This window comes from Protopterus annectens, chromosome 6.part0, assembly GCF_019279795.1.
Source record: "Protopterus annectens isolate FY-2018-M chromosome 6.part0, PAN1.0, whole genome shotgun sequence".
Classification (NCBI taxonomy): Eukaryota; Metazoa; Chordata; order Ceratodontiformes; family Protopteridae; genus Protopterus; species Protopterus annectens.
The window spans coordinates 875,612,194-875,635,335 of NC_056737.1; the positions used below are offsets into that span (position 1 = coordinate 875,612,194).

The following is a 23,142-nucleotide window of genomic DNA, read 5'->3' on the forward strand; positions in this document are numbered from 1 at the left end:
CCTAATTGTCACTTTAAAATTTCTTTGTATCACTACGCTGATTGTAAAACTGAAAATGTTGTTTACTTTGCCTTCTGTCAAATTTGTCATGCATGCTATATAGGTAAAACCAATAGGTCATTTAAAGATAGAATTTTGGATCATAACAGAGACATTAGAAATAAAAAGGCAACTAATGCTTTACTTACTCATGTTATGCATACAGATTCATCCGATGTTTTTTAATTTTTAGTTCTACAAATCATTGACAATACTATTAGAGGTGGTGATTCAGAAAATCGTACTGAAGCCGCCGAACAAAAATGGATTCTTTTATTCAATGCAGAAAAATTCCCAGGCTTAAATAATTTGTCTTTCTTGAAACCTTTTTTTAAAAGCACGACCTCTTAAACACAAGTATTGAATATACATTATATATTTTATGCAATATTTATTAAATTACAGACTTTAAAAAAAAATATATATATATATATATATATATATATATATATATATATATATTTATTTATGCATTATGTATGGACTCTAGTAGTAATTATCTTGTAATATTTTTATGTATATATTTTTTTATTGCTTATGAATATGTATCTCTTTTAATTTTAACTACATCACATGATTGCATATTGCTTAAAAGGAGCATTACTTCTTTAAATGTCTAATTGTACCACATGATTTTACAGCACTATATAAGGATTTGACCTTAACTCTAGTATTGTCTGATGAAGCAGCCTGCGAGTCGTGAAAGCGCTTACCTTACTTTATTTTATTAAAAGTTTCTGCTTTGTAAGTTGTGTGCAGTTTTTACATTTATTCTATTTTATTCTACTGCAACCAACTGCACTCTTTATTTGTATTACTTTGCTCTTACCCCACCACAGGTGACAACATATTGGACCTGGTCATCATCAACATGAGTGACCGATGTTCCACACCGGAGGTCAACCCCTCGCTGGTTAGATCTGACCATAAATTAATCACACTGGATATCCACATTCTGCCCCCACCCCCGGTCAAAGAAACCACCATGAAAAACTTTTCAAAAGCACACTTCACATTACTTAAGACCAAGGTGGAAAGTTTCAAAGCCCCTATGCTAAAGGATAATGCTGCCCAAGCTGCAAAATCCTTTACTAATGCACTCTACGGGCACCTACAAAAATGCATGGATCATGCTATCCCAAGCAAAACCAAGACTCACTCCTCCAAGAAAAGGAAACTGGTCTGGTGGACCCCTGCCATAAACAAGCTATACAACAGGAGGAGGAAACTAGTACAGAAAAGAGTAAAATCCCAAGAAAGTAAGACATCCCTGATCAGTATCAGCAAGAAACTACGATCCCTCATAAAATCATCCAATGCTAGCTTCGAAAGAAAAATTGCCAAGGATTCCAAAGATAACCACAAGGCATTCTTTAGCTATGTCAAGAATCTAAGTGGCAATTCTCAGACCTGCTCAGAGTTAATGCAGAATGGCACAAAATACAATGAACCGACCGATATCGCCAACATCCTGGCAGACGGGTTCAGTGCAAACTTCACCCACCCCCCTCACCCCCAAAACCATACCAGAAGAATGTAGTACCCCTGAAATCACAGACACTCGGGTTAAAACAGCCCTCTCCAAAGCAAAAAACACAACATCAATGGGACGGGGCGTGTCCCAGGCTGCGTCCTACACAAGCTCAAAGATGAACTAACCCCTCACCTAAACACACTGTTCAAACTCAGCCTCTCCACAGGCTACGTACCCATAGAGTGGCGCACAGCAACGGTTATTCCGCTCCACAAAGGTGGAGCCACAACAGACCCCGGGAACTATTGCTCTATAAGCCTGGCTAGCTTGGTCTTCGAAGCTATGGAGCGCATCATCATGGATCTCTTTAACAGAGACATTGGAAACCTCCGAACACTGGACCCTACCCAGTTCGGCTTTGTTAAGGGCAGATCAATCCTCCTAAACCTGGTGGACTTCTTTGAGACACTTACCAAGGCTATAGACGAGGGAAAGGTTGTCCACACAGCCTACCTAGACCTCGCACCAGGCCTTTGACACCATTCCCCATTCTGGTATTATAGACAAGCTCACCAGCCTGAACATAAACCCCTACGTCACAAGATGGGTTGCCAACTAGCTCACGGACAGAACCCACATGGTAAGAGTTGCGGGAGCTAGGGCTGACTCTAAACCGGTTACAAGTGGCATTCCCCAGGGCTCAGTTATAGGACCCCTCCTGTTCAGCATATACTTCTCAGAGGTACAGGCAAGCACAGGAGGTCTATGGCTGACCAAGTTCGCAGACGACTGCAACCTAGGGGCTATAACTGACTCTCCGGCTGACACAGACATCCTCCAAAAGGGTCTCACTGAGATAGATACCTGGTGTCAAAACCATGGCCTCAAGCTAAATGCCAAAAAGTGCATAGTCATCCCCTTTGGAAAAAAACAAACTACCCACAAACTACCACATAGGTGGTAGCCCCCTAAATATGGAAGACGCAATAAGGATCTGGGGACCCAAGTAGATAGTAATCTCTCCTTTGATAATCACATTGCCAAAGTGGTTAGAAAATCCTTCTATGTGGCCCACCTAATCACAAAAGGGCTTGCATCCAGATCAAAAGAGGTCATTGTGCCCCGATACACATCACTCATCAGACCCATCATAGAGTACAACGTCCCACTTGGGATGTACCTTACAAGACACCTGCAACAGCTAGAAAGACCACAGAAGTACTTCACCAAGAGGATCACTGGCCTCAAACAGGTGCACTATGCAGCTCGACTGAAGAAACTCCAGCTGTACTTGGTTGCATACTGATTACTCAGAGGTTATCTATGCCTGACATACAAGGTCATGTCCAACCCAGAATTGATGGACATGCTCCACCTAAAGAAAACCATATCCCCCTCGAGCCACATGCTCTAGGGATCTAAACCTCACCACAACAATAAATAGGACGTGCTGGAGGGATAGATTCCTGTCCCAGAGACTTCCCATGCTCTGGAACAAGATTCCAATCTGCATTAGGCAGAGCTCCTCGCTAACACTCGTCAAGAGAAACCTTGACGAGTGGATGGGAAATAGAAAGTTTACCCTGGGGGATTGCTTCAATGGCTCTGCTGGACAGAGGCACAGGGAACTAATCTAAGGGGTCGGCGAAAGCCAACACAATTCTGGCTAGGCTTATAAATGTCTTCGGGTAGACAGCCTAGTACCTACCTATGAACCTAAAGGCAATAGCTATAAATTATGTACCCACACAAGAATTGGTTCAGGAATATCCATATTTAAGGGGATGTGATAAAATGAAGTACTTAGGAGGATGGATTAAAAATAATGCTAATGTGGCAGATAAGGATATGTGGGAACAGACTAAACAAAAGAGAATACAAAAACTGAGGAAATGGAAGCTTTGTTATATGGACAATAAGATACAGCAGTTAAAATATTTTTATTCCCTTTTGTGTTATACACAGGTGAGGCATATTTTTATCAACCAGAAGAGAAGTTATGGATAGCAATTAATAAAGACCTGAAGGACTTCATCTGGGTGAGGAAGACAGCAAGAGTCAAGTGGGATATAAGCTGATTCTTCTAGTAAAACAAGGCATATTGGGTTTATAAAATCTGAAGGGGGATTTCATAGCTACACAGTTAAGACTCCTATACATAGCACAAACATTAAACTATATTTCAAAGTGGAAAGGGATGATGACGAAAGAGGGAGAAGCTCAAGAAACAAGGAGAAACTAGTACTTTGGATGCAGGCCTTTTAAAAGAATAACAATAATCATACATAATACTATATCCATAGAGTAGCAGAAAGTATTCTAAGAACTAAGCCAATACAGGATTAAAGAAAGGAGATTCTGCTGATAGGGATGACTGCAATTAGAGATATAGAGAATAGGCAAGAGGGAGCTGGAATTTATTGAAGAAAACTGGCAAAAGAACCGAGGTATTGGGAGCAAATAACTAGAGAGGGAAAGATGATAGAATGGGAAGACATTAAGAATTTATTTGGGCTGCAGGTCAAAGATTGCCTTCCCTATCAGGGACTGATAGTGTGGCGGCCACGGTGGTGCAGCGGTTAGCGTGGTCATCTCACAGCAAGAGGTTCTCCGATTCGATTCTCGGCTGGGGTGCCTTCTGTGCGGAGTCTGCATGTCCTCTCTGTGGTCACGTGGGTTTCCTCCAGGTGCTCCGGTTTCCTCCCACATCCCAAAGACATGCAGTAGGTGGATTGGATACTCTAAATTGGCCCTAGGTGTGTGTGCCTCTTTTGTGGAAGGTTGGGCGCTGGGCTGGCAACTTGACACCGTAAAACTCCACTGCCAGTCATGAGCGGACAGATGATCCGCTGTGGTGACCCCTACATGGGAAAAGCCGAAAGAAGAAGAAGATGATGATCAGGGATTGATAGAGTATAGGCAAAGAGAAAGAAATAGGGAGGTCTTAAATGGAAGACCAGCACTGGTAGAGTTTTTAGTAGAATCCAGAACAGAAACTGTCATTAAAAAATTAATTATTAGTAGAATGTATGAAATATTGCACAATAAATATAAGAATCAATCAGAGGAGCTTAGAAAGGATTGGGAAGAGAGACTGGATAAGCAATTCACAAAGAAACAATGGGAGGATATATGTATACCTCCCAAATATGCAACAAAATCTAGAAGATTTAGGATTTATGCCTGGAAATGTTTGCATAAATATTTCTATACCCCAAGTAGACTCCAGAAAAATTTTCCACAGGTAAACAGCAAATGTTGGAGGTGTGACAGGGAAGAAAGGTAATTGGGAAGATATTTTCTGGGAGTGCGGTGAATTGGCGGAATTTAAGGATTGGGAGAGTCTTTACTTTCCCAGGAATTTAAGGATTCTCTGCGGGATGCACTGCTGTAGATGCCCGGTGGGCAGACTGGTCTGATGAGGGAGATTATGTTTCTGAACTATGATACATAATCGGAATTGCCTAGGCCTGGTAAGGCCTTACTGTGTCTAATAATGGTGGCTGCCAAAAATGCAGCTACTAGAAAATGGAAATCAAAATCTAAACAGACTATACTAGAAGTAGTGAATATACTAACAGAGATAAAACAACTAGAATTGAGAACTTTCAAAATGGGAAGAGAAAACTACATAGGAAAAAATGGGAATTGTGGGAACAACACATACAAGGAAGAAATGAGGTTTAAAAGGCATAAGGACTTAAATGAACTATGTAATGTTTCAAACAGATTGGGTAGATTATAACTGATGTATAATGTTTGCAACTGGGAGTGTGTCAGTATGGTTTGTGATGTAAAATGCTTGTAACTAGGACTGTGTCTGTGTGGTTTGTTTTCATTTGTATACAAGTATGATTACCTGTGTAGTAAGTGATAGTATAATAAAGACGTTTCTTTAAAAAAAGGGCAGGAATTGAATAATTTATGTAATGTTGCTTAGATTACATGATACATAGTAATATATTATGTTAAGTATAGTGTGATTACTTTTATATGAATGTAAATTTGGCTATGTCATAAGTGATAATTCAGTAATAGGTGTTTGAAACAAAAACTTCTGTCACATTGCATGAAAGTTCTAGAGAGGGTGACAGGCAAGAGAAATAGAAAGTAAGATTGGGGATGAGCAGTTTGGATTCAGATCAGGATGCAGCACAACTGACCTGATGTTTGCAGTGAGACAGATAGTTGAGAAAAAGCTGGAGATGAGGAAAAAGTCCAACTGGATATTCCTGGACTTGGAAAAAACATATGACAAGGTCCCAAAAAAGCTGATTTGGGCACTTCTGCAGTGTTTCAAAGTCCCAGAAACAATGGTAGAATTAGTGCAGGCTACGACTGAAGTATGAACAGTGCTTGGTGTCACACAGAGGTTCCCCATGGGAATGAGTGTGCACCAAGGTTCAGCTTTGAGCCCACTGCTATTCATACTGGTGATAGACTACATTACCAAACAGGTATGAGGGGAAAGATGTAGATAAGACATTGGTAATGGCAGCAAACTGGGGAAATCAGAAGCTGAAAACTGAGACATCAGGGAAGATAGTGGAGCAGGACAATAGCTTCAAGTATCTGGCAGGAGGGATTTAGGAGAAGGGAAGTTTGAATGAAGAGGTCAAAGCAAGAATCAGAGAAGCTGCAGTCAAACTGGCATAGAGTATCAGTTGTAGTGTATGACAGAAGAATGCCAAAGAAGCTGCAAAGTAAGGTGTACAAAACAGTGGTGCAAGCAGTGCTACTGTATGGTACAGAAACCTGGGCAGTAAAGGCAGAGCAGATGAGGAAACTAGAGGTGATGGAAATAACGTGCCTCAGAAGTGTGGAAGGATGCACACCATGGGACGGATGAAGAAGTGAGGAATAACAGCAGAAGCCAAAGTAGCTCCAATTGCAGAAAAAGTACAGTTTTGTACCTACCATAAATGTAGATGTTCGAGTGCTAATACAGCTGCAATCATAACAGATGGGTTCTCCTGCCGTCAGGCGGGTTCTCGGTCGGCCGAATTCCAAAGTCTAGGTCCAGCGTCGGTTGTCGTCGCTTTCTTTCCTGACGTCAGTGTGACAGGGGTACATAAGACAGCCAACGCCATTTTCTTCAGTCTTTCTTGCCCCAGATGTCAGGTGCCCCCAGAAGGAAGGCAATATATATAAAAATATATAAATATATATATAAATATATAAATAAATATATATATATATATATATATATATATATATATATATATATATATATATATATAATATATAATCATGCATTGCAATATAATCAAAAACCAGTAGTTGCAAGCAAATACATCATAGAAGGATAACCCAATCAAGTTGTAAGATGAGGAGTTAGCCACTAGGTCTGTACCCAGAGGGGAAGGAGGGAGGGAAACCTGGACTGCAGCTGTATTACCACTCGAACATCTACATTTATGGTAGGTACAAAACTGTACTATGTTCATCGTGCATACAGCTGCAGTCATAACAGATGGGTAGAATCCCAAAGCTACGCACAGGGTGGTAGGCACTAGGTGGAACTGAGAGGAGCCAGAATGCCCTGCAACACAGCAGTGGCAAAGCCTGCTCTAGTTTTGGAGTATAAAGGTAGGTGGTAGTGTTTAGTGAAGGTATGCACAGAACTCCAAGTGGCTGCCTCCAAAATATCTTTGGTAGGGACTCCTCTGAGGAAGGCTGCAGAGGTAGCTGTGGCCCTTGTGGAGTGGGATCTGATGCCTGCTGGTACAGATTTACCATGAAAGGAGTAACAAAACCGTATGCAGTGGCCTATCCATTTTGAAATTGTCTGTTTGGAAATTGGCTTCCCTTGAGCTCCTACAGCATAGGACACAAAGAGTTGTTCTGATTTCCTGAAAGGCTTTGTTCTGTCCAAATAGTAACGTAGCTGTCTATGGATGTCTAAGGAATGTAGCAGCCTTTCCCCTTTGTTTTGAGGATTGGGGTAAAAGGTAGGTAAGTGTATGGCCTGATTTAAAGCTACCCTGGATACTACCTTAGGCATAAATAACGGGTTGGTTGGTAGGGAAACCCTGTCCTGATTGAAGATGAGAAAGAGCTGCACAGCCATGAGGGCTTGTAGTTCCGAAACCCTACGAGCTGAGGTAATGGCCAGAAGAAAAGCTGTTTTCCAGGACAAATATTGCAAATCTGTTGAGGCAGCTGGTTCAAAGGGAGGCAAAGTTAATTTTTCTAGAATGTAATTAAGATCCCAGGCTGGTATTGGTTGTTTCCAAGAAAACAACGCTAGTTCCTTTAGAAAATTTAATACAGCTTAGCGCCTCGGCATAATAGCCTTCAATGAACATCTTCTTGGCTCCGGCCTGAATATATTTCAGTGTTGTTTGTGGTATTGGTTGTTTCCTTGGAGGTCTTATATTCTTAGCCCCTCTGAGGAACTGTCTTAAGAGTGGGTGAGAGAATAAGGGTGGATCAGTGTTGTATTCTGCAGAAATGGCTGAGGCATGGATTTTGATGGAGGAAAATGAAAGTCCACTGTTCAACAGCTCAGCTAGATACTGTAATATCTGAGGCAAATTCAGTTTTCTAGGATCCTGGCCTTTTTTCTCATTCCAAGCGCAAAACCGTTTCCATTTTGTGGAGTAAGCCTTTCTAGTAGATGGCCTCCTGGCCTCCAAAATGACATCCTGCACCTCCTTGGAGAGTAGGGTTTGTTGTGGTGTTAAGGAATTTTCCATGCAGCCAGATTGAGTGTTTTCAGCTGACTGTGAAGAGTTTTGTAGCTGTGCTGAGTCAGTAGAAGAGGCATTAGAGGTAGGGTCCAGGGAGGAGAATGTGTTAGGCTCCTCAGGAGTGGGTACCAGTGTTGTCTTGGCCAGTCTGGAGCAATCAGTATCATCTTCGGTCTGTTTGCTCTTGCTTTCAAGAGCACCTTGGGCAGAAGAGGCAAAGGTGGGAAGGCGTAAACTGTCCGTGCTGCCCAACTGAAAGAAAGGGCATCCACTCTCCAGGCCTTTGGATGGAATGTCCTTGAGCAGAATTTTGTCAATTGAGGATTCCTGTGGGAGGCAAAGAGATCTATGTCTGGCCTTCCCCACGCTTGGATTATATTTGTAAACACTTGAGGATGCAACTTCCATTCGTGCGGGTCTGTCATATTTCTGCTTAGATTGTCTGCCAGCGTGTTTTCCAACCCTGGCAGGTACTGTGCTTGAAGTTCGATTTGCCATTCCAGAGCCAAGTTCCAAAGTGACATGGGCAGCCTGCACAGGGGGTATGAATGTGTCCCTCCTTGTTTGCTTATGTACCACATTACTGTGGTGTTGTCTGTTCTTATCAATAATTGCCCTGGATGCAGGAGATCCTTGAAAGCTGTAATTGCATTTATCACTGCTAGCATTTCCTTTTGATTGATGTGAAGGTGCTTTTCCTTTAGGGACCATTTGCCCTGAATGCACCTGTCTGTCATGTGTGCCCCCCAGGCGTAGTCTGAGGCGTCTGTTGTGATGACTTGCTTTGCTTGAGGCTTGCAGAATGGTAGACCTGTGTTTGTTTGGCATGCTTGGGCCCATCATAGAAATTCCTGTTGCAGACATGGGATTAGTGGTATTATTGTTTCCAAACTGTGGCTGTGTTGAGACCATGGGTTTTTTAGGTACCATTGAAGTTTCCTCATATGCAACTTTGCACATGGGATTAGAAGAATGCAAGATGCCATGAAGCCCAGAGCCTGCAGGATTTTCCTTGCAGTTAGCCTGGTACAATTTGCTAGTATTTTGAAGTACTGAGTTAGTTGCCCCTGTTTTTCTGGCGTAAGATAGGCCATCTGGGTGTTTGTGTCCAAGTTGGCACCCAGGAAAATTATTTTCTGAGATGGTGTTAGCCTGGATTTGTCTTTGTTGACTGTGTATCCCAGAGAATTCAATAACCGTGCTACATAAGCCAGATGTTCCAGAAGTATGTGTTTGCTGTCCGCTTGGATCAGGCAGTCGTCCAAATAAGGGTAAATTTGTATCCCTTGAAGTCTGCAGTAGGCAATTACTGATGCCAGGCATTTTGTGAATAATCTGGGCGCAGTAGATAAGCCAAAGGGCAATGCAGAGAATTGATAGTGGATTGAACCTGCAAGAAATCTGAGGTATCTTCTGCAGCTTTGCCTGATTGGGACATGTAGGTATGCCTCCCTGAGGTCCAATGTTACCAGCCAAGACTCCTTGCCCAGCATGGGAAGAAGCTGCTGTAAGGTGAGCATCTTGAATTTTGGTACGAGTAGAAATGTGTTTAGGATGGATAAGTCCAAAATGGGTCTCCAATCGGTTCCCTTCCTTGGTACCAGGAATAGTCTGGAATAAAAACCTTGACCTTGTTCATGAGTAGGTACCTCTTGAATAGCTTTCATGCTCATGAGCTTTGAAATTTGTATTTGAGCCTCTGTCCTTTGATTGTGTGGCAGGTTCGGCATGGCTCTCATTTTTGGAAGTGTGTGGAAATGAAATCTGTAGCCTCTGTTTATAATGTCCAGGATCCATTTGTCTGTTGTGATAATATGCCAATTTTTTGAAAATAATGCCAGCTTTCCTCCCAAGGGTGCTGCCAGCTGAGACTTGCTTGGCATGCAAAGGGGAAAGTCATTGGGTTTGTTTCCTGTATTGTTGTGCACTGTCTTCGCCACCTCTTGGTGCTGGAGTTTGCCATTGTCTGCCTCTATATGATCCCTGAGATTGTCCTCTGCCCCTTGTGCGCCTGTATCTACCTCTTTGGGGCTTGTCCGTGGCTGGAAAGGACCAGTTTTTTGAAGGCCAATTTCTGCTAAAATGTGGTGGTTGTACCTGTAGAAAAGCTTTGACAGTTTGCATAGATTTAGCTTTTTCTTCCATTTTCCGTAGTATCTCCTCAGCATTAGTACCAAATAATACATCCTTTTGTAAAGGAGCATCTAGTAGTTTAGCTTTAACATGATCAGGCAAGGTTTGTTCCCTAAGCCAGGCAAGTCTACGAATGACTGATCCTGTAACAGCAGCTCTACTTGAGGCCTCTAGAGCATCATAGCCACATTGTAAGGTGTGTTTACCCACTTGTTCTGCACTATGCATCATATCCTGCAACTCCTACAAATCTGGTAGTTCAGGTTGTGACATTTTATTCCTTAATTGTGATAACAGAAACTGCTGATATTTAAGCATATGGAACTGACAATTTAAGGCCCTCATGGCTAGGGTGGCTGAGGTATATACCTTTTTTCCCCACCTTTCTAAGGATCTAGACTCTCTTTCGGAAGGTAATGGATTCTTAGCAGTAGAGGCCTTCATTCCCTTGGGGCCTTGAGAAATGGTTTCAGGGTCAGCATTATGGCTTTTGTAAAGAAAATGGTGTGAGTTAGGAACTCTGTAGTACCTATCAGGCTTGACTGGGGCAGGAGGCAGGGAATCCGGATTAAGGCAAGCCTCCGAGTAAACATCATCAAGTATGTCCAAGACAGGAGGAATCGCCAGAGGTCTGTGCTGAGGTAGCAAAAGAAATTCCCTAAGTCTTTTCTTGGAATCTGAAAAATCTTGGCCTTCCCAATGGAAGTGTTCCCTCAAGGTATGCAAGGTTTCCCCGAAAGAGAAATCCTCTGGGGGAGATACAGAAGGAATGGACTGCTCTGCATCAGAATCTTCAAGAGGGGAGTACGAGTGTTCCTCTTCATCAGAATGTTCTGAAATAATGGAGCCCTGGTCAGAAGAGGGAGAATCTTCCTCCACTCTGGGTCTCTTGTCCAGAGGGGGTTGGGAACCCCTGATGAGAGTAATTAAATCCTCAGCCATTTTGAGCATCTGCTTTTTAGGCATGGGACCTGGAGATGGGCCCTGTGCAACAGGCCTCTTGGGATGCATGGCTGATTTGGACTTAATAAAGGCCTTTATGGAAAAGGAAGATGAGGGTCTGAAGACACCATGGGTGGAAGTGGACCTGTCCACATTAAGAGGCTCAACACTCACAGTGGCTTCGGTAGCTGTAGTCAGGGTATGGGCCGAGGCACCTGCGGTCTCGGTTACAGAAGACACCGCCAGAGAAGTGTCGTCGGTAGTCAGGGGCTGCGTAGGCGCCTCGCTGAGAACCGGACCACGTGTAGTCGGTTTTGGCGTGGTGTCGGTGGAGACCGCGGACCTCGCGTGTTGGTCTTTGTCCTTGCGTTTTTTGGACAAAACGGTAGTCGGAGTCTCCAACGTCATTTTATAATCAAAAGCTTTACCAAAAAAGTGCTGGGCGAACTCCGCCCGACGCTTAATAGTGCGTTTATTGAAAGTAGCACAAAAGCGACAGCCCGAGACGTCGTGGTCTGGGCCTAAACAAGGTATACAGAGGGAATGGAAATCCTTATGCGGTATTTGCTTCCCACAAGAAATACAATTGTTAACTTTGTCTGACATCGGTCTAAGGCAAGAAAAGTTTCCCCAACGGGGTACTTAGCTTTAAAGAAGACTTCGGTTTCCAAATTTTCGTAATTTCAGGAGCTGGCCGACCGGCACTTGCGAACTGCTTCTGCTTCGGGCACCGCGCGGCAAGAAAGACTGGAGAAAATGGCGTCGGCTGTGTCTTATGTACCCCTGTCGCACTGACGTCAGGAAAGAAAGCGACGACAACCGACGCTGGACCTAGACTTTGGAATTCGGCCGACCGAGGACCCGCCTGACGGCAGGAGAACCCATCTGTTATGACTGCAGCTGTATGCACGATGAACATCATCAAAAAGAACATATTATGGTGCACCAGGCATGCATGCAGAACACCAAAAGACAATCTGGTGAAGAAGACTCAGGATGGACTGGAAGAAGGTAAAAGGAAACAAGGGCATCCAGCGAAGAGGTGGACGATTGTGAGAGAGAAGATCTGTCGGTACTTACGTATTATCACAACCAGATTTTCGCGGTTGCGATAATACCATGCTAGCATGAAAACGAGTGGGGGAAATCTGTTATTTGAAGTCCTTACTGATGAAAAGTAAGTTTGGAAAACATTCAGGAAGAGAGAAACAATCATTTTAGTCTTCTTCCTGTTTTGCATGCATTACACACGCACGCTTCCAATTGTCTCAGATTTCTAGGGCCGTATAATTCATTATGTAACAGCGGAACGAGTTGATATGTTCTGCAGTAGTGAATGCAAGCTGTTGGGTACACAATATAGCAAGCCGTGGGCACAGTTACATAAAAACAGAAACATTGCAATGTTCTTACTTGCTGAAGAAAAGTGAAGTGAAGCAATATTTGGTGAGAGTAATTGCAGTCAGTAAGAGAGCAGCCCTGACAACTGAAGCCTCTATGCACTTTACTGCCAGCTACATAACATGGTGTCAGAAAAGTGCATACATAAATAGCGCCACTATGTTTTTCCTTTGCTTTAGGCAGGGTTATTAATAAAAATCTTCACTGTGAAAGAAAACACACCGACATCTTCACAACATTAACAGAATACATTTAGACATTGTGAAGCAACCGGCATTATCGCGAACGCCTGGTGGTGATAACACGGAGTACTAGATACCTTACATATTCCCAGTGTAAGGAAAGCAATTTAATGCACAATGCTCTGTGTACTTCAGCAGACAGAAACAGGAGGTAAAACATGAAAGAAAACACATTGCTTGACATCTTCACGGCATTTACGGTTAAATTTAAACATCGTGAAGCAACCAGTATTATCGCAAAAATCTGGTTGCGATAATATGTAAGTACCGATCTGTCACAGGCATGAGTGTCATAGAAGGCAGGAGTGTGGCACTGTATCAACAGAAACAGTGGCAGTTAACATGACATCCCGACCCCATGTAGAAAAAGAGGGTTGGTCATGATGAACGGGTCAAAACAGACAACAGATAGTTTGTCATTTGAACATGGTAATTCACAGCTCAGGCGGCCAGGGTGGAAGAGGTGTACACTTTCTTTGCATATCTGTCCATTGCCCAACTATCTTTTGTCGGAGGGTAGGGCATTATCAGCAGGTTAAAGTTCTGATGGCTTGTCTATGGAAACAGAAAAGGCAGAGGGGGCTGCTAAGGGATTTTTACATGAAAATTTTAGGTTTTCATGCATTTTATACATTCTATCAGGTCTCAGTGTTAAAAGATTAAACCCAGATACAGTAAAAATTGATGCAAAAATGTTCACAAAACCTCCAAAACTGGAGGGCCAGGGAAGAGGACAGGGGTGTCAACATCTAGCATACTGTAATATCTTCCCTGTGCATCAGATATTTGTCTGCATTTCCACTCAAAATGCTGTATCTTCTTAGTTAGAGTTTTCCCAAAGGAGAATTCCTTTACAGGTGAATCAAGGGGTTAAGGTAACCTCATAATCCAAAGCCTTTTGTCCTGGAGAATGAATCTGGGATGAGTACATCAGGGAATGTTCATTTAAATCAGAATTTGTCTCCATCTTCAGAAGAGAACTCGTGTTGCCTTTTCTGAAGGGTAAAATAAGCAGAAGGAGAAGGAAGGTGTCTTAAAAGAGTGAAAATTGCCTTAAACAGACCATGAGAGAATTCCATCCTTTCTTTTTTCTGGGAAGTCTGAAGAGGAGAAACATTTCCAGTTCTCTGTTTCTTGTTTTTGGGACTGACAGCCACTTTAACGATTCATTGGGGATCTGACCTGTGACATACTTCAAAGACCCAGGCAGCTCTTCTTGAACTAATATTTGAGGGGTGCTCTCTGGTCCTTCCAAAAGTATAAGTCTAGGTTCCCCCTTCTCCACTGTTTAGGGAAGTACAGATGTACAGGATGTGCAAGAGACAGACACCATGCTGGCCTTGGTAGTGCTTGGTGAAAATGTGCACAGTGGTCCAAGTATCGGCCTCCAGGATGGACCTGGAATCAATGCCTTTGAAGAGGGCAACTGAAAAGACTACTACTCTAATAGAATATGCCTTGGTAGTGGTTGGCAGTTTTTTCCCCCAAGAAAGATGTAACACAAGGAAATGGATTAGAAATCCAGGTAGAGATAGTCAACTTGGAAACAGGACTTTCCAATTTACTCACCTGGAAGGAGACAAAGATCTGGTTAGACTTTATGAAAAGTTTAATTTTCTCCAAGTAAAATTTTAGCTGCCTGTGTATATTCAGGGAGAGTAGAATCCTCTCACTTCTGTTTTGAGGATTAGTAAAAAAGGTTGGTAAATGGATGGAGTGGTTCAGAGACCATTCATTTACCACTTCAGGTGTAAAGAAGGGGATAGCTGCTAAGGTGTCCCTATCCTTATTGGAAGATATGGAAAGGAGGGAGTTGCTATAAGAGTCTGACAACTCAACAGACTCTTCTAGTAGAGGTAAGAGTGACCAGCAGAATAGTTTTTCATGTACAGAATTTGAGAGATGAAGTAGCTGCTGGTTCAAAAGGTGGCAGAGTACGTTCATTCAAAATTAAATTCAAATCTGGCATTGGGTGGGGGTGACCTCAATTCTAGATAGCAATGGTGGATTTAAAGGCAGGCAAGCTAAGACAGCAGAAAAAATGGGCTTTAGTGGAGAAGGCTAGACCAATTTTAAGTAGATCACATTTGGATGATAAAATAGATAATGCCACCAAAAGGGGTCCTCATTTTTTTTGTCACCATATGGAAAAATTTTTCCACTTGGATATGTAAGATTTTCTAGTTGTAGATTTTCTTGTCTCTACAGCTTGCCACCGTAAAACTCCACTGCCACTCACGAGCGGACAGGTGATCCGCTGTGGCAACCCCTAACCGGGAAAAGCCGAAAGAAGAAGATTTTCTTGTCTCTTGGATCATCTGGAACATGTCTTCTGATAACTGGTGTCTGAAGGGAATTAAAATTCTAGCACCAGAGAGTCAGGTTGAGAGACTGAAGTTTAGGGTGAATCACAGAGCTCTTGTTCTGTGAGAGTAAGTTTACTCTCTTGGGTAACATGAAGTCATTGTTCCTGGCCAGATGAAGTAGAAGGGGGAACCAATGCTGCATGGGCCAAAAGGGAATCGCTAGCAAGATTTTTAGGTTGCCCTTCTGGATCTTCAGATCAGGGGGATTATCCTACAGATGAAGGACATGGAGTCTGTTCTCCAGGTCTGAAAATACGGAATCCTAGGAGAGAAAGTCTGAGTTGTCTGTTCTGGATGGAGACAAAAAGATCTATATGAGGTGTACCACATTTGTGGACCATGTCCAGAAAGACCTCTCATTTAAACGTTCATTCGTGAGGGTCTTCTCTGAATCTGCTGAGGCTGTCTATGAGGACACTGTCATCTTGAAAGAATGTAAACTGCCTGTAGGACAGTCTTCTTTCGGCGACTATGTCCCACGAGCTCAGAACAAGCCTGTACAGCTGGTAAGACTAGGTATCCCCTTGCCTGTTGGTGTACCACATGTCTAAGGTGTTGTCTGTGAACACCTTCAGGGGGCCTAGGCTCCACAGGTGAGAATGCACTGGTAAGGCTTGGATGAGGGTTTTAATCTCCTTTACAATGATGTGCGCCTTAACTTCTCTGGAGGACCACTGCTCCTGAAGTGTTGTGGAGCCAGTCCACCACCTCCAGGCCAGGTTGGATGAGTCTGTGTGTACTTCCTGGGAGGGTGTGGGTGCTAGGAAGGGAATTTCTGAGGTAAGTTTCACCTGAGATACCAACCACTGTAGCCCCAGCTGTAGAAACAGCCAAAGGACTGGGAAGTCCAGGGATTCACTGTGTTGAGACCAAAGGGACTTCAGTTACCACTGGATTTTCCTCATGTGCAGTCTGGCATAAAGCACTACTGGAATTGTGGCTGCTACATATTCTAGGCTCTTAGAACCTCTCTTACTGAGGTCAGAGAAGGAGGGAGAAATGACTGAAAGTTAAGTGGAAAGAGAAAGACAGAGAATTTTCTCCTGAGGGAGGAAGGCTATCATTGACTGGGTGATTAGCCTGCAACCCAGGAGGAATACAATGTCTTGAGAAGGGGTCAGGGAAGACTTCCTTAGGCTGAGAGTGAATCCCATTTTTTATCCAAAAAAGACCTTGTGAATTTGGGATGCATCATCAGGGTTTCCTTGGGCAAGGCTTTAATAAGAAGTTCATCCAAGTACAGGAAAATTTGTATCCCGTGATCTGCAAATTGCTATAGCCACAGTGAGGTACTTTATAAAGACTGTGAGTTGTAGATATGCCAAAAGGTAAAGCTGAGAATCGAAAGTATGATGAAGAGACAGAAAATCTGAGAAACTTCCTACAGGGCATGTGTACAGGGAGATGCTGGTATGTATCCTTCAGATCTAGGATGACCAGAAAACCCGGAGTAAGGAGGAGGAAAAGCAGGGTCTAGAGAGAGCATTTTGAAGGAGGGAACTTTCAGAAAGGTATTGAGATAGGGCAAGTCTTCTACGGGTCTCTGTATTTCTTCTTTTCTGGGGACAAGGAATAATCTTGAATAGACATCCTTTCCTTGGGCCTGAGGAGGAATTGGTACTATAGCCCCCTGAGAGAGCAATTTACAGAACAATGGGGAATAAGATGAGACTGACTTGCAAGACATATAACCCTCAGGGATGGAAGTATTTTCCAAGATATTTTGTAACCATTTTGCATTTCGGTTAATAAAAATATGTCTGAGGTAATGGACTCCCAAGATGGAAGGAACAGATGGAGCCTTTTGGAGTGTGGAATGTAAGGACCATGGTGGGAGAGGGGAGACAAAAGACAGTCAGCAACTTTATTTACAAAGGAGATTTTTCCAGGCTTAGAATACCACTGAGGTTTCTCTTGAAATCTTTTTTTTAAGCAAGTTTCTTTCCCTTTTGAGGGACCTTTTGTGCTCTATCAACAAAAGAAGTAGATTTAGAGATGTACTTTCTCTGGTATCTGAGAAATTAATAAAAATAAGCTCAAGGTCCTGCATAACTTTGCCTTTTTTCTGCAGGGATTTGAAAGGTTCAGCAAAAGAGAGGCCAAAAAGGAGGTCCCCACGGAGAGGGAGTCTAGAAGCTTAGCCTTAGTATCTTATAGTAAAGACTGCAGGCAAAGCCAAGCAAACCTGCAAATCGCTGAACCTGTGTGGCTGCAGCCCTAGATGAAGCCACTGCAGCATCACAGTTGCACTTAATGGAGTGTCTGGCTACCTGTGTGACACTAAGCAAAAAGATAGCCTGATACTTGTGTTCAAAATATTCAAGTTCTGTCAGAGACTTATTTATGTTTCCCAAAATGAAAAGTAAATACTTGGTCATTTGAGTTTGGTAGTTAAGAACTTTGAAAGCCAGGGTAGCAGAGGGTACAGACTTTTCTGTCATATCTGTCCACAGTCCTATTTCCTATTGGATGGCAGCACACTGGATGCAGGGAAAAGTCTGGGTTTACCACTGGATAAAAATAAGACTGCAGGGTATGCTATGGGTTTGTTGTGCAAGAATGTCACATCCTATGAAATGTTGTAGAACTTCTTAGGTTTCTTAGGTGCAGAAGGCTGTGAATCTGGATTAAAGGAAATGGAAGCAAAGGCATCCAAAAAGGCTTTGAGAACAGGGACACAACAGAAGGTTTGAGAGTCACAACTTCCATTATACCTAGTGCCTTTTCTGTACATCTAAGACCTGTTTTATGTCCCACTCAAAATGTTGTATCATTCTGTAAATAATTTCTCCAAAAGGCATTTCTTCTACTGGGGAATATGGCTTCTGAGTAGCACAGCAACAGTGTAAAATAAAATTTATTCTATTAGGAAATCTGGTGATAATGTATCATCATCATCTACTAAGGCTACTTGCCCTCCTGAGATGTCTCCTGAGGAGAGACAGGTTTAGTTTTTTATTTCCTCTACACCTGGACATCTGCTCCAACAATGAGCAGTGGTGCAGAACCTTGGTGGATCTCAATAACGGGAGATGGGCATCTCTTCTTGCACAAGGATCTGAGGTATGCCCTTGGGTCCCTCTGAAATAATTACCCTAGGTTCCTCCTCCTTTCCCATGGTGGACAGAGATACAGTGCGTCATTGGACATGCGAGAGAGAGATGCCATACTGGCCTCCAGCAGGCTGGCAGTAGCAAATGCCTCCCCTACAGTTTGGAGCTATTGAGTTGGACTGGGAAGCAGCAGTATCTGGTTTTAGTTTTTTGAACAACTTCTTGGGTGCGAGCAGGAGATCAAGGCCAAAGGTTCCATGAGGCTCTTGCAGGGGTATCAAACTGAAATATCACTGGTGCTGTATGAAGACTAGCAAACTCAGGCAAAGGCCACAATCTCAAAGACGAAAAGAAATGTAGGCTGTGTAGCTATAAGAGTAGTGTAGTTGCTTTGTGTCATCTATAATTACACTGGTTTGAAAGCTGTTTAAGGTTCAAGGACCTTGAGTTTGAAATCCCTACTCCTGAAACAGTGATCCTCCTGACAGGTATTAAGGAAACCTAGGCTAGTTTGAAGGGTTTTAGCAACAAACAATCAGCAAATTTTACAATTACCGTAATTGTCTTCGACTCTTAAGCAAAACACAGATTGGAGGTCTTGCAGGGAATCTACCTCCCAGTCACACTTCCCTCTCTTAGCTGGCACAAACAAATCTTAAAGATAAAAAACAAGAAAAAGAAGGTTCCCCAAAGGAGCACTTAACACACCTTGGCAGCAGAAGCAGCACACACACAGACATTATGGAAGCTTCTGCATTTGAACTGGCAGCAAGATAGTCTGATGCTCCTACGCTCATATGTCTGACATATGCAGGATCAAGAAGTTTTTTTGGGTTTTGGTACCCTGGTTGGACATCCGATTACCCTTGGCAGGATAACTAATAAGTATTGGAATACTGAACAGTGACCCAAGGAAAACATACACTCGTACACATATACATATTTATCATCTCCACAGTCACACAACTGTAGGGAAGTCATCAGCTCCATAAGTGTGCTGTCTGCAAACAGCATAGCTTAACAATGCAGGCTGTTCCAAGCATCCATATAGATGTCATCTGTTACACAAAACCTTCAAAGGCATTTCAGACCATTAGTATTTGAGTCACAAGGTTGAAGTACTGAACACTGCAAAGGGGATAAAAAAAACTTGGGGTGGGATCTTTAGAAAAGTTAAGGTGCAAATTACATAGAAATACATGGAATTTGTGAGAATAACACATCCAGAATATTGTTCAGAAGGAGTGAGGTTTAAAGAATGGCAGGTACTGAACAATTTATTTAATGCTGTAGTGAATGACAATTGTTAAAAGAAAGCATATGTATAATGCATGAAAACAATAACAAATATCACTATGTTTTTTCTATTAGTATATGTGTCCCTATGTCCTTGTGACTTAATAAAGATGTTTAAAAATAACTACAAGCACCCAAGGAACAAACCCCATTTTTGCTGATCTGGGACATGTTGCTTCTTTGTTTTTATTAACAGCAGCTGTTTCATTACAAATGAGACGTACTGATTCTGTTCTTAGAGAGTATGTGGAATGTATCTTGATTAAAGTTTTTGGGGATAGACTATAGTATTGCTTACAGAAACTGCAGTAAACATGTTGCTAAGAAATGGACTCTGACTTTTAAAAGTAATGTTACATATTTCCCTGGGATGCTGGGGAAAGCGCATTTTATTTTTAGATTAATACAGTAGTCACTAGGCCTCTTTTTTGCTGTTGTGACTTACCATCTGAAGCAGAGGATTAGGGGCTTACTTCCTCCTGTATAGCTTCTGAATAGTTTTGTATCCTCCAGGAAGTGATGTAACTTGATTGGACTGTGAATGCTATATAAACCAGAGCAATGTTTCATTCTGTTTGGTCTGATGAAGTCTACTTTGATGGATGAAAAGCGCTAAACAGATCTATTAAACTGCTTTTCAACAATTGGTCCTGTTCTCTGGTTCTGAATCGCAAGTACCGCTGCTGTTATTGAACTGCTCCTTTCAGTAGGACTTACTTCAGTACATCTCCAAATGTGCAGAACAGGAAGGTAAAGCCCATTATGTTGTTTGAGCTAGGCTTTTTAAGTTGCATTTTATTAGGAAGTATCCCCTACAAAATGGCCATCTAAACTATTCTCTAATGTAACAGTCGCAGAAAATAATATCCTCAAGGGATGGAGGAGGAGACTGACGGAACATTCTTACAGTCTGAATCAGGTTATCGAGGAGAGTTAAAGATGACACAATTCATCCCATTTATCACAAGAGAATGGGATCTTTTTCTCTGCTCACAAAACCTTCACAGGTATAAGAAAAGGTTCACCTATAATATGTTTCGTCGCCAACAAATATTCTAAATGGGAAAAATGGCAGCCACCTATATGACTTTAGAGCACTCTATGACAATAATTGATGGATCTGGGGAAAAACAGTAGGGGTGGAAATGATATATGCAGATACAGACCTTGCAACATCTTTCAAAGAGAAAGCTTGTAACTTTGGCAGAGTATCCACTTAGACATACTCCAGGTCTTTGTGGAAACTCTTGAATCCAGAAGAAAATTACTGCTTGTTCTAATTCTGGAGACCTGAACTGATGAGACTAGATATTAGAACAGCTTTCATATTTATGGTAGGCAACACCAATGTAATGCAGTCCCATCCTGGAGATTTGTGACTAATGTAGAAGTCCCAGTAACGGAAGATAAAAATGTACCATCACCTGCAAATGTAGAAAATATCATAGACTTTAACTTTTCTGAGCAGCCTGTGACAAAAATATTATTATTATTTTTTTTTTCATGCTTATATATTTTACTTTTCTGGTCCATGGTAGGAGACTATTATGTGTATGTGGAGACTACGAATGTGTAAATTCCTTGAAATTTAAGACGTTTTTTGTCAAACAAGACAGCTTTCATCCTCCTATATGTTCAGCAGCTTTACTTACTACAAGATGCTTATTAACTGACTCGGAAGGGAGAAGACATACCCTTTGGCAAACGGACATGTGAAGATAATTTCTTAATGGAAAACAAGATAATAGTGTATGAAATATGAAACGTTTTTTATTTTTATACCAGCGAGACAAATAAGTTACCAACAATTTCTCCACAGCAGGAATGGCTGTAAGATGATGCATGCCAACACAGCTCTTATGGCAGCCTTGCATTATCTACGGGAGTACCTTCACTGGCTGGAGACCTATGTTAAGCATTGCAAGGAAAATGAGAACTTAAGGAAAAATAGCTGGACCAACACTTCAGCAGGTGAGAGTTACTGTTATGGTGATGTTAAATATCTAAAAAAAGATAATCCACAACCAGTGAATAACCGTGCCGTACACCACCAAAGCAAAGAAATAATGAAGCATAAATTCCTGGTGTCGGAACGACCACAGCTGAAGCCAATGGAAGTAGTATAATGTTCAAAACCACAGATGCCCACCAAATAAACAATCCATACAGCTCTCAATAAAATCTTTAATTCACCACATAATTCATAGGTAAGCGCTTTCACCCATGCTTCGATGTTAAATATCTGCCTCCGTCTGTAATTCATATGGATGTAATTGTATGGCTAAATTACATAAATATGCTTGGAAATGATTTTTAGTAACCCATTTTAGCAAAGTACTACTAAAAGCATCTGGCAGTCCTTGCTCCACACTGCCTGAGTTTGTCTGCAAGCCTTGGCATGGCTTTCTTGCTTCTACTGTCAATATTCTGTCCTAGATTATGTTGCATGATTCTCACCAACTTGTACACTGCAAAGTTTGCATAATTAGCACTGCATCAATCTTTGCTAAGTAATTGTAAAGGAGCCACTAGACAGGCTACATTTACAGGCTTTATGGAAAAAGCCTTGCATATTAATTTCAGGACCCTGACACATGGTGCGATTCAGTGGGGAAAGACAGGACATCATACTGTGGTCAAAGAAACTGCTTTAACCACTGACTTTTCTCCATGAAATAGCATGCACCGATTACCTTTGGTGTGAATATGCTATGATATATGTTAACACTCAGAAATCTGATCGACATTCCCACATTTACAGAGAGAGAGCCTGTAGGTTACTTACACTTGGAATCCACCAGCAGACAATCACCTGTAGTGCTAACCTACATCCTATCCTAAAGAGATAATGGCTTTCACATGCTTGACTAGCACCCCAGCAAAAAATTACTTGTCGAACACTAGCTGCTAGAAGTGGAGGCTGCTTCCTTCTACATCTGGTTTGTTTTTCCCCCCTTGCATTTGGTTACTTGGGAGATCAAACTGGGTCAAGAAAGACAAATGTTCAGCAGACGCTCAGGAAAAAAAAAGCTATTGATCAACTATCAGTCTCAGTTCAATTTTTAATGCCTAAATACACGGCTAGCATTTTATCAAAAGTTGAAAGGAGCAATGGCCCAAAAATGTACATTCATCAACATTTCAAATATCAATTTTCTGCTTTAGTGCTTAATAAAAATGAATTACCTGACAAGCTTCTTCCCTCACTGTCTTCTTAAGCATCTGAACATCTTCTATCAAAGGGCCATCTGTTTCCATTTCAATGGGGCTATTTAGAAAACTATTATCAAGGTACAGGTGATACTACAAAATTAAGTGGAAAAAAGAATTAACAGCGTTAAAGCCACAATATGTTAAATAATCATAAAAACAGATAAGTGAATACAATTACTGGCAGTTGTGCAATTAATGACTTATTTTTCTGTAGTACAAAAACATAACATGACAATTTAAAATGATTCAACTACATAACAAATACAATATCAAACTAACGACATGTCATAA

General features: G+C 41.9%; 1 protein-coding gene across 5 annotated transcripts in view; it reads right to left on the reverse strand.

The window, feature by feature from the left end:
• PPP2R5C (protein phosphatase 2 regulatory subunit B'gamma) overlaps nt 1–23,142 on the reverse strand; it is a 2,766,797-nt gene that overhangs the window by 115,899 nt on the left and 2,627,756 nt on the right. For all 5 annotated transcript variants that reach the window (XM_044074548.1, XM_044074546.1, XM_044074547.1 and 2 more), the window contains one exon: nt 22,825–22,941. In XM_044074548.1, the coding sequence (XP_043930483.1) occupies nt 22,825–22,941 (117 nt within the window). The remainder of the gene's footprint in view (nt 1–22,824; nt 22,942–23,142) is intronic.